The 15,304-nt window shown below is 39.4% G+C and overlaps 1 protein-coding gene across 1 annotated transcript in view; it reads left to right on the top strand.

Moving 5' to 3' along the window:
* mamdc2a (MAM domain containing 2a) overlaps window positions 1–15,304 on the top strand; it is a 57,532-nt gene that overhangs the window by 26,071 nt on the left and 16,157 nt on the right. The window contains exons 7-8 of the mRNA XM_053325617.1: window positions 10,414–10,507; window positions 13,309–13,455. Of these exons, the coding sequence (XP_053181592.1) occupies window positions 10,414–10,507; window positions 13,309–13,455 (241 nt within the window). The remainder of the gene's footprint in view (window positions 1–10,413; window positions 10,508–13,308; window positions 13,456–15,304) is intronic.

The raw sequence follows: 15,304 nt of genomic DNA, 5'->3' as shown, positions 1-15,304 counted from the left end.
CCACTTCTTTCTATCGTGGTACTGAAATCTAGGTCAGGAGGCAGGCAGGAAGATGGAGTGACATTTATACGCTTTTTGTTCCCTTTTAAAAGAAATGGTAGGTGTGCGAACAATTTGGACTCTCAGTATTTCCATCTGGGGAATTGTGTGTTAATGAGGTTCCAGCTGTGATGACTGGAGTTTATGATACTGAATGCCAGTGCTTTCTACATGAGCACATGAGTGAAAACAGGGGAATGGTATTTATAGTTTTGAGGAATGGGTCTGTCCTTTGGAAGATGGTGTCATGGTTTGAGATGTTTAGTTAATAGGTGCAGTTAGTGTGGAAGCGATCAAGAGAGACTGTAAATTAATCGTCAACTATTTTAATAAGTGATTAATCGTTTTCAGTCATTTTTTAAGAGGAAAATGTCAAAATGATCCGATTCCATTTTCATAAATGTGGATATTTTCTGGTTTCTTTAGTCCTCTGTGACAGTAAACTGAATATTATTGTGTTGGTTATTGTTGGTCAGGACAAACAAGACATTTGAGGACAGCAGATTGAGCTTTGGGAAACAGTGATTGACATGTTTCACCATTTTCTAACATTTTCTAGACCACACAACTAACTGATTAATTGAGATCAACCAATGATGAAAACAAGTAATAGGAGTAAAGCTTAAGTGAAGCATAAAGAAAATGAGATCAACTAACGTTATTAAAGTCAACATATGAATCATATCAGACATGATTAAATTAAGTAAAACTTTGATTGAATTGCATCTGCAGTAATAGTCAATGTCTAAACATTTTACAGCCTCTTCTTTTTTAGGTATGAGATAATATAAATCATAGTAGAAATCAACTATTTGGACAGTTGGATGAACAGACCTGATGTTCCTCCACAAAAATTACAATTTGACTCTGCAGTGTGTTTAGTTGCCAGTAATCAGCATCCAAAATGACAAACAGTTACTAATGCTAAATGTCTCATTCATAAACAAAGGCCATTTAACCAGGAACTTTGAAAAGCCACATACTACTTCACATATGAGAACACACACAGAGCTGTGTATGAGCTGTGTCAGGCCAACAGCCATGTTTGATTGTGTGAGTCATTTAAAGACTTAAGAAGTTTGGTAAGTGGGAGAAGACTTTGGTGTGAAGGTGTGAGCCAGGACGAGGAGAACATTTCAGGACCTGAGGTTCCCTTCATAATGATAAATATGACTCTGGTTCCCTCTATAAGACACAAATATACCACAATTATTACAACAGTATACTGTCACAATTTTTAATGAAAGCACTAATACACAGTTCATCCAATTAGTATATTATTAAAAATGCACACACCCACACACCTGCATTTATCTACAGTATAGCAATACTTCCTCATCCAAGTTATATCCTGTTATTATTATTATTATTAGACTCAACTTACTTCAAAGTTTTCTAAACCTTGATTTTGTGACGGTTGTTACAAAGGACATGTAAATGTATCAATTAAATGTTTACTTTGCAGAAAACTTGCATAGTGCAAAACGTTTTGTAGACTGTTGGAAATAATCTACAAAGCATGTTCTTATAATATCATCATTTCTAATAACTGATTTGGATGGCTCACAGGTGATTCATGATATACACTATATTGCCAAAAGTATTCACTCACCCATCCAAATAATTGAAATCAGGTGTTCCAATCACTTCCATGGCCACGTGTATAAAATCAAGCACCAAGACATGCGGACTGTTTCTACAAACATTAGTGAACGAATGGGTCGCTCAGGAGCTCAGTGAATTTCAGCGTGGTACTGTGATAGGATGCCACCTGTGCAACAAGTACAGTCATGAAATGTCCTCGCTCCTAAATATTCCACAGTCAACTGTCAGTGGTAACAAAGTGGAAGCGATTGGGAACGACAGGAACTCAGCCACGAAGTGGTAAAGTGACGGAGCGGGTCAGCAGATGCTGAGGCACATAGTGCACAGAGGTCACCCACTTTCTGCAGAGTCAATCACTACAGACTTCATGTGGCCTTCAAATTAGCTCAAGAACAGTGCGTAGAGAGCTTCATGGAATGGGTTTCCATGGCTGAGCAGCTGCATCCAAGCCAAACATCACTAAGTGCAATGCAAAGCGTCGGATGCAGTGGTGTAAAGCAGCCACTGGACTCTAGAGCAGTGGAGAACCAGTTTGTGGGAACAGTTTGGGGATGGCCCCTTCCTGTTCCAACATGACTGTGCACCAGTGCATAAAGCAAAGTCCAAAAAGACATGGATGAGAGAGTTTAGTGTGGATGAACTTGACTGGCCTGCACAGAGTCCTGACCTCAACCCGATAGAACACCTTTGGGATGAATAAGAGCGGAGACTGAGCCAGGCCTTCTCGTCCAACATCAGTGTGTGACCTCACAAATGTGCTTCTGGAAGGATGGTCAAATATTCCCATAAACACTCCTAAACCTTGTGGAAAGCCTTCCCAGAAGAGTTGAAGCTGTTATAGCTGCAAAGGGACCGAATTCATATTAAACCCTATGGATTAAGAATGGGATGTCACTTAAAGACTGTGTAAAGTGAATTCAGAGATTTTCTTCTAAACACATTAAATAGGTCATAAATATAAAAAAGGTGTAAAAAGCATTTCAACCATTTAGATTTGAATTGTGGAGCACAGCGTTTGGGAGCAGAGAAAGAGGTTGCTTTTTACATCAGTCCATAACACCTTCTTCCAGTCTTCAGCAGTCCATTGGTGGTGTTTCATGGCTCAGGCAAGCCTCTTCTTCTTATTCTGACGTCTTAGCAATGGCTTTCTTGTTGCAACTCCACCTGTCAAACCTGCAACTGCAAGTCTTCTTTTCACAGTTGAAACTGAGACTTGCTTACTACGACCACTATGAAGCTGTGCTTGAAGCTGTTGTCATGTGAACCACCTATCACGCAAGCTGTTGACTCTCAGAAACTTGTCTTCTGACTCTGTTGTGGCTTTGGGTCTGCCAGACCTCTTCCTTTCAGTTTCCCCCAGTTTCTGAGTGAAACTATACTCACTGACACCTTGACTTTCTTCGCAATTTCTCTGTAGGAAAGACCTACATTTTTAAGTGTTTTTGTATAATTTTCAGTTTTGGGTAACCTTACCTTTTTTTAATCTCTGGCAGTTCACCACTTACCTTTGTACCATTGCAAGCTATTCATTGGACTTGAACTGCTTGAATTTCAATAAAAAAGTGGAAAAATTGAGGTGTTCTAAAACTTTTGACCGGTAGTGTAAATATACATGCAAGTGAGGAATATATAGGGGGGTCAGACATGCTATTCTGTGTAATATGCATACACAGATTCAGGCATAAAGTGGCGCTCTGTGCGGTGGGATGAAATGACATGTTACTTTATATTATTATTAAATATTATAATGTACTATAGAAATATACATGATATTTGTTGTTGTACAAATTCAGGTAAATAATGAATGAGATTTTGAATATTACAATATGGGCTGAATTAAAATATAAAGCATAATACTAGTGAAACTAATAACCCAGATGAATTTTATTCTCAAAATTTCTCAAATGCTTCTCACCAGTTTCTGTTGTACATATGAAAAATAGCCATTCACCAATATCACCTAAACACAAGAGCAAGAAAGGCTTCTTTTTATTATCTCTTTGTTTCTTAATGATGTAGTTTTGCTTTCTAAATAACTTTTTCGAACTTGAATGAACATCATTTAGCATATAATTCAAATTCACAGAATTTTCTCACAGCAGACATTTTGACTTGCTACAGCAAGAACAGCACAACTTGAACATGAATGATGACTCTTATCAAGCATTAATGCAGGGCAATGGAGAAATTCATCATTTATGTCATTACTTACGCCTGTTTTTGGCAGTTAATTTTACTCATAAAGACCTCTTTACTATTCTCATGAGGTTCTGGTATGGAGGAGCTTTGACAAGTCTGAGATAACAACTCTGATATGTGCAAAGCAGTGCATGTGTGATTCAACCAACTGTATCAGTTGTGTCTCTGTGTGTTGTTTGCTGCTGCACATTTCTTGCAGTCATCAGCAAAGCTTATTGTGCCGTCTGCGCTGGCCTGACTGCAGAGGAGTCAGCCTGACTGCAGCTGCGGAAAAAAATTATTGGTGGGAATCCCAATGTCATGGCCTGGTATAGATGCAGATGCAGAGTGATACAACCTCTAAAGATGTGTTCATCCAACCACACCCTCCCCGCAGGACTTTCTGTCATGCCTCCTGCTTTTCTCTTTCAACATTATTAGTGCAGTGCGCCACAGTGGCTCTGCTTCCTGTCTCTCTGCACTCACTCAAATACAGGCAAACATGCCAAAATAATAATCTTGTGCAGTTCCTGTTGAGAACGGGCTGATTGTTTTACCTCTGGCTGCTACTTTAGTGCATATAAAAACAGAGACATTATAATAAGAGGAGACATATCACTGAAAAAATCTCCCATTGAAATGCATAGGGAAACTACGTAACGCCAAGATGGCCGGTGTTTGCACATGTCCCGCCTCTTCTGGTGCCGTTGCTCCAATCATTTTGCTGGTCCTACGCGGTCACGTTTTTTGCAACACTTGGAAGTCATTTTCAACAGAGACATTTTAAAACACATGATCAGCAGTTTATACTACTTTGTGTACATATATTTTGTAATGCTTTATCCAAAATTGTGGCATGATCTGGGAAAGTTGACTGTGAGCAAACTCCTGTCTCTGCTGTGAGCTTAAGATGACGTCTTGCTGTCAGTGCCTGCCGTAAATGAAGACTGTCGTGAAGTATTGCGCATGCGCAGTCCAAGATGCCTGTAAGGAAAAAGGCTTTTAAAACATTAATTTGATACCAAACCATCAAACCCTTTCAGCGATTATAGTTTGATTTTCATTGTGATTTCAAAACATATTTTTTATGTCCCTTAGACCTCGGAAAATGGAGATACAGCTCTCTCCCTATTCATTTAGATAGCCGGTTGGTCTTCCTATGGCCAAATAGCTGCCCGGAGGCGTGGCCAATTTTGAGATGACTTGCCTTAGAAGGACTTTGATAAAAATGAATAAAGTTGTTATAAGTATATATAACAATACAGTAACATGAAAGAAGCTAACATTCTATTACACACACATGATATAAATAGCCTAATAGTAAATACATGTTATTTCCTCATTTCAAGTAAAGAAATCATTTTGGGCTCTTAGATGGTTTATTTTCTGTGCCTCTTTCTTTGTTTTATATAGCGTGATATTCTTTAAAAATCACTTTCAGCGTGACATATTTATTTAATTTAGTAATTCGGAGGATGATGTTCTATTTTTTCCTCCATCAAAACTCAAAACTCAAATACACAGAGGTCAATAACACTATGCATTCTGAGTCCCACAGTCCCACCAGGGCTGGGTATCGTTACTCGATACCTTTAAGGGATCGACCAAAATAAATGGATACCAAGTAGTATGGAAACATCTCCTGTCAAACGATTCCTGCTATCGATCCTTTTTGCTCCCAGAGCTAGAAAATATGACTATTTGTATGGACTTGCTCACAGCCAATCAACACAAGCGGTCTTCAATTTAATGTGACATGTGATTGGCCCACTGCAACAGCAGCTACAACCCATCTGTGGTGGTGAAGTCGTGCTGAATTTGAGTTCAGCAACTAAGACGCCACCTAAACACTCTAAAGTGTGTTTACACTACACACCTGTTACACTGGTTAAAAATAAGTGCACTAAATGTGGAATGGGTATCAATGAAGTTGGTATCAGTATCACTTTAATGGTACTTGGATTTGTACTGGTATCGACATTCTTAAACAGTACCCAGCCCTAAGTCCCACTGTATTTGAACACAGGATAGAAGTTGATGAGTCATAGAGTTTATCTCCTGACAGTGTTCCCCATGATGAATCAGTTTGTCCATTCTCATAAGGATGATAAAGTTGCTTGTTCTTGACATCCTCCCAGTCCACTCAACAGGAACAAACAAGGCTAGATCTCAATAACAAAATGTGAGCAATTTTCCAACCAACCACATGACACAAGTGGAATACTTTATAGTACATTACTTAACAGTCAAACCTAATCATGATATTTAAAAGTGGCGTTATACATACTGACAACAGTTGTATAGTTTTCCAATCAGGGTCATGACAAACACCTAATACTGTAGACAACACTGTGGCTAACATTAACCCCAGCCCCCTGCTAGCTGTCTGTCATTTACACCTACACGTACACTTTCTACCTGCTACCTGTCTGTTACAGATGCGAGACCATCAGCTGGATCTACAACCATCTTTGGCCAAGCAGGCACATACATGCATCAGGTAGATTAAACATACTACAGCAAATCTTTTTTTTAAATTAATAAATCAACATTAATAAAGTTTTTTAATAGATTTTGTGGCTTTATTCTGCAGAAAGATGTCAGGAAATGAGGGTGACATAGCTTAATAGATTCGATGGAACAGATTTCTCTGACATCAGATGTGACTTGCGGCTGGGTATTGATGTATGTCAGACTAGCATCTTAATACGAATGGCTAGGATGCATGTTTGATCAGTGTCCAACAGTCTGTCTCAGGTCCAATTTGCGTCACTAAACATGAGTCATAGACACATCTGCTATCTGATATCTGATGGTATAATTAACTACAGCTTAGTGAACTTGCTGGTATTTTTAAAACCTCTTTAATTATATTAGTCATAACCCAGATTGTGTTGATTTAAAAAAAAACACTCCTTCAATCACACTTTCTATATAAAACTGATTCATTAAGGGCAGCCTTGGCGGCCTGATAGTAATAGAAGAGACCTCATGTTTGTGGACTGCAGGGTCTTGGCGCCAATGGGAAGTAGTAGGGTCTTTAGACGTGAGGTGCGTTGGTTTTGTGAGCGTTTTTTTCTTAAAGTTCTAGTAGTGTAGTGTAGTCAATCTTTATCAATCAATCAATCTTTATTTATATAGTGCTAAATCACAAAAATGTCATCCCAAGACACATAGAGCAGGTCTAAACCGTACTCTTTAAGTTATTTAACTTATTTTTTAATGGGAAGAAACCTCAAGCAGAACCAGGCTCAAAGTGGGTGGCCATCTGCCTCGACTGGTTGGGGTCGTTTGAGACGGGAGAGCACAGGGAACTCCAGGGATGAAGTTTTGGTTAGTGAATGCATTAATTGTACATGGGAGTCCCCCGGCAGTCGAAGCCTTTAGCAGCATAAACTAGGAGCTGGTCCAGGACAAGCCTGGTCAGCTCTAACTATAAGCTTTATCAAAAAGGAAAGTTTTAAGCCTACTCTTAAAAGTAGAGAGGGTGTCTGCCCCCCGGACCAAATCTGGAAGATGGTTCCACAGGAGAGGAGCCTGATAGATGAAGACTCTGCCTCCCATTCTACTTTTAGAGATACTAGGAACCACAAGTAAGCCTGCATGCTGGGAGTGCAGTGTTCTAGTAGGTACATAAGGTCAATCATCAATCAATCAATCTTTATTTGTATAGCGCCAAATCACAACAAAGTTATCTCAAGGCACTTTACACATAGAGCAGGTTCTAAACCAAACTCTTCAGGTTTTAACTTTAAAGAGACCCAACATTCCCACATGAGCAACAGTGGCGAGAAAAAACTCCCTTTTAACAGGAAGAAACCTCAGGCAGAACCAGACTCAGAAGTGGGCGGACATCTGCCTCGACCGGTTGGGGTTGAGAGGAGAGAAAGGAAGGATAGAGGAGAGAGGCACAATGAAAATCAACAATGGAGCCAGATGGTCCGGGACTGGAATCCGTCATCCGGTCGTCTACAGGCCCAGATTACCTGTAGGACGAGAAAGCAGAGCCAGAAACCAGAAACCAGAAAGACAACTTCCGGGGAAGAAGTTTAGGTTATTGAATGCATTAATAGAACATGAGTGTTAATGGATATAGATAGGTAGAGAGAGAGAGAGGGAGGAGGAGGAGAGAGAGGCCCGGTGCATCATGGGGGTGGGGGTCCCCCGGCAATCTAAGCCTATGGCAGCATAAGTTAAGAGCTCAAAGAGCCCTAACTATAAGCTTTATCAAAAAGGAAAGTTTTAAGCCTACTCTTAAATGTAGGGAGGGTGTCTGCCCCCCGGACCAAATCTGGAAGATGGTTCCACAGGAGAGGAGCCTGATAGCTGAAGGCTCTACCTCCTGTTCTACTTTTAGAGATATTAGGAACCACAAGTAGACCTGCATGCTGGGAGCGCAGTCTTCTAGTAGGTACATAAGGTACTATCAGTTCTTTGAGATATGATGGGGCCTGACCATTAAGAGCTTTGAAGGTGAGGAGGAGGATTTTGAATTCTATTCTGAATTTTACGGGAAGCCAATGCAGTGAAGCCAAGATGGGAGTAATATGATCTCTCTTTCTAGTTTTTGTCAGAACACGGGCAGCTGCAGGTACTATAAGCTCTTTAAGATATGATGGAGCCTGATCATTAAGAGCTTTGAAAGTGGCACGCAGGTGGTTGAGTGGTTAGGAGTGCGTGCACAGCGGGCCCCGGTTCGAGTCCCGGCTGGGGGACCTTTGCTGCTGGTCACACCCCCCTCTCTCTCCCATGACTTCCTGTCTGTCCACTTTCAATAAAGGTGTCTGTGCCTGAAAAAAATCTAAAAAAGAAAAGAGCTTTGAAAGTGAGGAGAAGAATTTTAAATTCTATTCTGCTAAAATGGGAGTAATAAGATCTCTCTTTCTAATTTTGTCATTACACGTACAGCTGCAATCAATCAATCAATCAATCTTTATTTATTTAGCATCAAATGAAAACAAACTTCATCTCAAGGCACCGGGCCCATATGTAGGCAACCTTCTACCTCGACCGGCTGGGGTTGAGAGGGAGAGAGAAAGAGAGGGAGAAGAAGAAATAAAGAGGAGAGACAGAAAGGAGAGAGAAGCACATTTAACATCAGCACTGATGTTACATAATGTTTAGATGACATGAACCTGTTGGAGAAGCTAACATTTATATTAGCTCTTTAAAGCCATGTGAAGCAGATTGTTAATATCATGAATGAAAGTGAAAACATAAACCCCTTGTGTTGGTACTGACAGTGTTTGATTTTAGTGACTTGTATTGCCTTCAAAAACCTTTACATGAAAAATGGAAATTAAAAACGTTATGCTCCTTCATAAAATACAGTAAGATCATGTTCAACAGCATATTAGCTGACTATTTAATGTTTGCATAAAGTTGTATCCTACTCTGACTTTTTCTTCCTAAAGTTTAAATGCTAAAGTGTGGTCCCCTCTAGATTTCAACCTCGACTTTGGAACAGCCAGAAGGGCCCCACCCGAAGATCTAAGGCTGCGGGCTGGCGTGTACGGATCCAACATATCTGTTATAAAGCTTTGAACCAGACCCAGACGTGCTTTAAAAATGACCATAATACATTTACATCTGCTCAATAATACTTGAACATTTCACTCTCTGTGTGGCTTTCTTGGGTTTTTACTTCATGTGTAGCAGATTCTTTACACAGAAAACAAAGTTACCTTCTCATTCTGAGCAAAAAGGAGTTAAATTAACTGTTCAATAAGCAGCCTGTTTGTGGTAGAAAACGAAGTGACACACCTCACAACCAAAGGAAAACATCCATGGTTAAACTCCTGTCTGGGGAACTTCTGTCTCCCTGCACTGACTGTTCCTGGTCTGGTTGGCTTGTGATAAATGGCTGCTGCTAATACCTTCTCTCATTTTCTTCATAATAAATGTTTTGTTAGTGTTTCTGTCATTACTCTGTTTGATCCAGTAATACAGGTCTGTTGATGTAAAGGCAGATATTGCTATAAGGATTCTTTTCCCCAAGAGCTCTTTTAATGTTTTTTCTTCTTGTGCTGCAGAAATATTTTCCAAATATCATTCAAGAAAAACATGTGGTGGTTCTCCCTCCACATTGTTGTGTGTGTGTGTCCATGTGTGTGTTGCATGTGTGTTTATGCTCTGATGTGTGTAGCTGCGTAGACACACACACACACACACACACACACACACACACACACACTCCTCTGTGGATTTCCTGTGAACTTTCAGATGTGTGTTCTTGCCCATGACTCCATGGTTTCCTTTCCTTGTGCTTTCAGCCAGAACACCTCCCACAGGCTGCTGCATGCTGTCACTGTGGAAAGAAGCTTGCATAACATTACTAACTGGGTCAGTTCCTCTTCTATGCAGCTGAGCCAAGAGTCGTACAGAGCTTTTCCATCAAACAGCGCCCCACTGACGAACCCATGTTCCTGAATTTATCCTTGCACTGATGTCACTGTCTGGTTTCTACAGCTGTCTCATCTCTCAATTCACATCATGTCTTTAACAGTTCACAGCACATGTTCTCAGGATTAAAAGGCATAAGTCATACATTTCCCATATGTTAACGGTTGCTGTGTGTCTGTTTGTTACCAGGTGGTGTTCGAGGTAGCGTTTAACAGTGCCAGAGGTGGATACGTGGCCATAGATGACATCTCCTTTTCTCCTGAATTCTGCTACACAGACACAGGTAAGAGGAAACCTTTAGATTTTTAGGGGGGTAAATCTTGTTGTTCTGTTCCTCCATCCTGGTTCACTTTGTCTGGCTGTTAAATATTCTGTACTCCAACTCTGAAGTGCTACTTGTGGCCACCGGATGCTGCAATGTTAATTACAACTCAACTATGGTGATAGAGTTCTTCTCAACAACTCCCTCACCAAGCATACTGGGGAGACAAAAAAAGCAAGAAGAGTGAAGCACAGGAACAAAAGGAGAAAGAAAGTGCCAAGAGGGAAAAGGAAGCACAGAAAGAGGAGAGAAGAACAAGGCCAAGGAGAAAGAAACAATAGTTTTTTGTGTCTATTTTTACAAATAGACACAAAGCACAAGCGTCAAAGGCACATGAATAATGAAATGAAAAAAAGTTTAAGAAAGGTCAACTTTAATTGAAACAGAACATCTCTCAGCCATCTAGCAGGGTCTAGGCCATTTCCAATTGAACAGAATGAGACAGTATGCCAAAAGAGTAGTAAATGCAATGACATTATGTAGATTAGATGACCAATTTACATTCACAGCAAACAGAGCAGTAACAGGTTGCCCATCAACAGTAACACCATATGCTTCACTTAAGGATCCAAACATTGCTTCCCATAAAGGATGAAGGCTATGCCAAGCCCAAAATATGACGCTGATGTTAGGAAATGTCCTGGCCAATTTAGTTGTAGAAAGGTAGGAACGATGGACTGTTTTAAATTGAATGAGGCCATGTCTACTACACAGGGATGATTTATGCACTCGTTCATGAGGTTACTAAAGTGTACTACACCTCCAAGTTTCAGCCTAATTCTACCTACTGCATCATTATGGAAATACCAAAAAGTAGGCAAAGAGGCTGAGAGGGGGAAAGGAGGGGCGGGGGAAAGGGGAGGGGAAGGGGAGTGTAATAATAATAATGATGACAATGATGATAATAATGATTTAAAAAATAACAATAATTAGAAGAAGAAGAAGAAGTAGAAGACGCAGTGCAATGGCATTTTAAAGTCAGTGTAAAGTAAAAACAAATATCTGAGTTTGACATACCACAGAAAAGTGTGTTTTTAACCACCCTGCCAAATTTGAATGATTAAAAAAATCGCCAAATATATGAAATTAGGCTTCAAAGTTGTGTAAAAATCAGCCTCTTTCTCTGCTACCAAACACTGTTGGAGTGCCCGCCGAGTTCTTTGAAACCCCGCCCCCTACCAAGTGTCACCTGTCAATCAAAGTCACCACCTCTACCAGAAACATGGACGTTAGTCTGAGAGCTTTCTGCTGCTAGCTCGGTGGCTAACTCGGCGGCTAGCTCAGTGGCTAACTCAGCGGCTAACTCAACTATCTGGCTAACTGTAGACTGTAATAGTAGTAGTGTGTGCTGAATGTATTTATACCTCTACAGCAGCAGGGGCGGGTTTATGCTAACTTTCAGACCCGCCCACTAAATCCTGAACACAGAAATCTTGAAACACAGTTTGTGAAGCCTAGCTCCACAATTCAAATCTAAATGGTTGAAATGCTTTTTACACCTTTTTTAGAAATACATTTATAACCTATTTAATATGTTTAGAAGAAAATGTTTGAATTCACTTTACACAGTCTTTAAATAGCCAGAAGTCAGAGCTGGTAGCCACAAAGAAACAACAGAACTCCTCCTCTCATCTCTTTAACTTTCTGGCTGTCTGTTCCTGCAGTTATCAGCTGGTAAAATCTTTTTTTTAAACATTAGCTAGTGGTGTAACCAGAGCTATTGAAGCTGTCAGACCACAGCTCTGCTCTGCATTGCACAGCTGCAGACAGCAGACAGGGAGACCCCTCACTATAACTGCTGTTACTAAAACTGTTTCTCACTCAGCATTTTTGACAGTGTGCATGAGGCTGAGTGAGACGGGTGTTATCTTTTACCATTTATATACATCTCATGACATAGAGAACTCCCTTTTTTAATACATTTGGTGTCAATGTCAACATTAATTGTAAGTATCAATCAATCAATCAATCCTTATTTATATAGCACCAAATCACAACAAAAGTCATTTCAAGGCACTTTACACATAGAGCAGATCTAGATCGTACTCTTTAAGTTTCATTTAAAGAGACCAAACATTCCCACATGAGCAAGCACTTGGCGACAGCAGCAAGGAAAAACTCCCTTTTAACAGGAAGAAACCTCAGGGAAAAACGGGCTCTAATAGTGCGGCCATCTGCCAGGGGTTGAGAGAGAGAGAGCGAGAGAGATAGAGAGAGAGAGAAAGAGGGAGAGGGAGAGGGGGAGAAGGAGAAATAAAGAGGAGAGAGAGAAAGGAGAGAGAAGCACATTGAGAATCAACATTGAAAAATAGTAGGTTTTAGTGCGTGATACATCTTGAAAATCCAACATGTTATAAAGATGAAACAAGTTAGTTAGTTAGTTAGTTAAATAAAATAACACATACAGTAATATTACCTATTCCATGGATTTGATGACTAACAGAGCTCAGTGCTCAGTAAAGAGCTTCACATTAACAACACATGCAAAGCATCAAGAACAAAATGCTTCAAATACTGTAAATAAACACACATAAGACATACAGAAGGGCTCACACTGAGAGTGTAGCCAGTATTTTTTAAATAATGTCAGAAATATGATGGGAACCAAATCATCACATTAAAATAAACAACACTAGCTTATTTCCCAGCATTACTGATGATGCATAGTTGACCTGCAGTATTAATGTCTCTATAATTTGTAACGGTTTCTGTCTCTTTCTTTATCTTCATCTAAACAGCCAAATGCTTTGTTTTTATTCCAGAGCCGCCCTTCGATCCATCTATAGCCAACTGTGACTTTGACAACGGGCTGTGTCTGTACTATCAGGAGACAGCAGAGAGTAAAGTGTGGAGCAGAGTTTCAGTTAAACCTAATGCTTACAGGATAGGAGACCATACTACAGGAGCAGGTGAGTCACACTGAAGCACACGCTGAACAGTGGCAACACTGATTGATTGACATTGATTCTTGGATTTTATAAATGGCTGAAAAGGTATGAGGTTCATAAAAGCAGAACTGATGGCAGGGCTGTTGTATTGTATTGCAGTGCATGAGTGTATGTGACACCACAGTGAGTACTGATGTTGCAATGTTGTTAAATTGTTCCACTCTTAGTATATATATTCCTTGCAACTGTACATCAGGCAAGGATATCAGTTTCCTCACTCACTGCTAGTGCTGGAAAGTAACTACGTTTATTTACTCCAATACTTAAATTGATGGTTCAGCGTAATTTATCTACATCAATCATAATACTGGAGTACTTTTACTGTAATACTGCATACTACATCACTCATAATACTGTAGTACTTTTACTGTAATACTGCATACTACATCACTCATAATACTGCAGTACTTTTACTATAATACTGCATACTACATCACTCATAATACTGTAGTACTTTTACTGTAATACTGCATACTACATCACTCATAATACTGTAGTACTTTTACTGTAATACTGCATACTACATCACTCATAATACTGTAGTACTTTTACTGTAATACTGCATACTACATCACTCATAATACTGTAGTACTTTTACTGTAATACTGCATACTACATCACTCATAATACTGTAGTATTTTTACTGTAATACTGCATACTACATCACTCATAATACTGTAGTACTTTTACTGTAATACTGCATACTACATCACTCATAATACTGCAGTACTTTTACTGTAATACTGCATACTACATCACTCATAATACTGCACTACTTGTACTGTAATACTGCATAGTACATCACTCATAATACTGCAGTACTTTTACTGTAATACTGCATACTACATCACTCATAATACTGCAGTACTTTTACTGTAATACTGCATACTACATCACTCATAATACTGCAGTACTTTTACTGTAATACTGCATACTACATCACACATAATACTGCAGTACTTTTACTGTAATACTGCATACTACATCACTCAATACTGCAGTACTTTTACTGTAATACTGCATACTACATCACTCATAATACTGCAGTACTTTTACTGTAATACTGCATACTACATCACTCATAATACTGCAGTACTTTTACTGTAATACTGCACACTACATCACTCATAATACTGTGATACTGCATACTACATCACTCATAATACTGTAGTACTTTTACTGTAATACTGCACACTACATCACTCATAATACTGTAATACTGCATACTACATCACTCATAATACTGCAGTACTTTTACTGTAATACTGCATACTACATCAAGCTCATAATACTGCAATACTTTTACTGTAATACTGCATACTACGTCACTCATAATACTGCAGTACTTTTACTGTAATACTGCATACTACATCACTCATAATACTGTAGTACTTTTACTGTAATACTGCATACTACATCAAGCTCATAATACTGCAGTACTTTTACTGTAATACTGCATACTACATCACTCATAATACTGCAGTACTTTTACTGTAATACTGCATACTACATCACTCATAATACTGCAGTACTTTTACTGTAATACTGCATACTACATCACTCATAATACTGCAGTACTTTTACTGTAATACTGCATGTAGGAGCCATGCAGAGAAACGAGCTACAGTAAAAGTTTTAAAGGAGTATGAGAGATCTGAAGATGGCATGAATAGCTATGTCCGATCACATGTAACAAGTGGAGTCCAACGAAAGAAAAGTGAAAGGAGACCATTTTCACTCACAAACCAGCCTGCAGCTGAAATGAAGATTCCTTCCAGATTGTTTCACACGGAGCCACAGGTTGGTAGGA

Source organism: Scomber japonicus, chromosome 9, assembly GCF_027409825.1.
Source record: "Scomber japonicus isolate fScoJap1 chromosome 9, fScoJap1.pri, whole genome shotgun sequence".
NCBI lineage: Eukaryota > Metazoa > Chordata > Actinopteri > Scombriformes > Scombridae > Scomber > Scomber japonicus.
The sequence above is the reverse complement of the archived record's forward strand: the minus strand, read 5'-3'. Positions and strand labels throughout refer to the sequence as shown.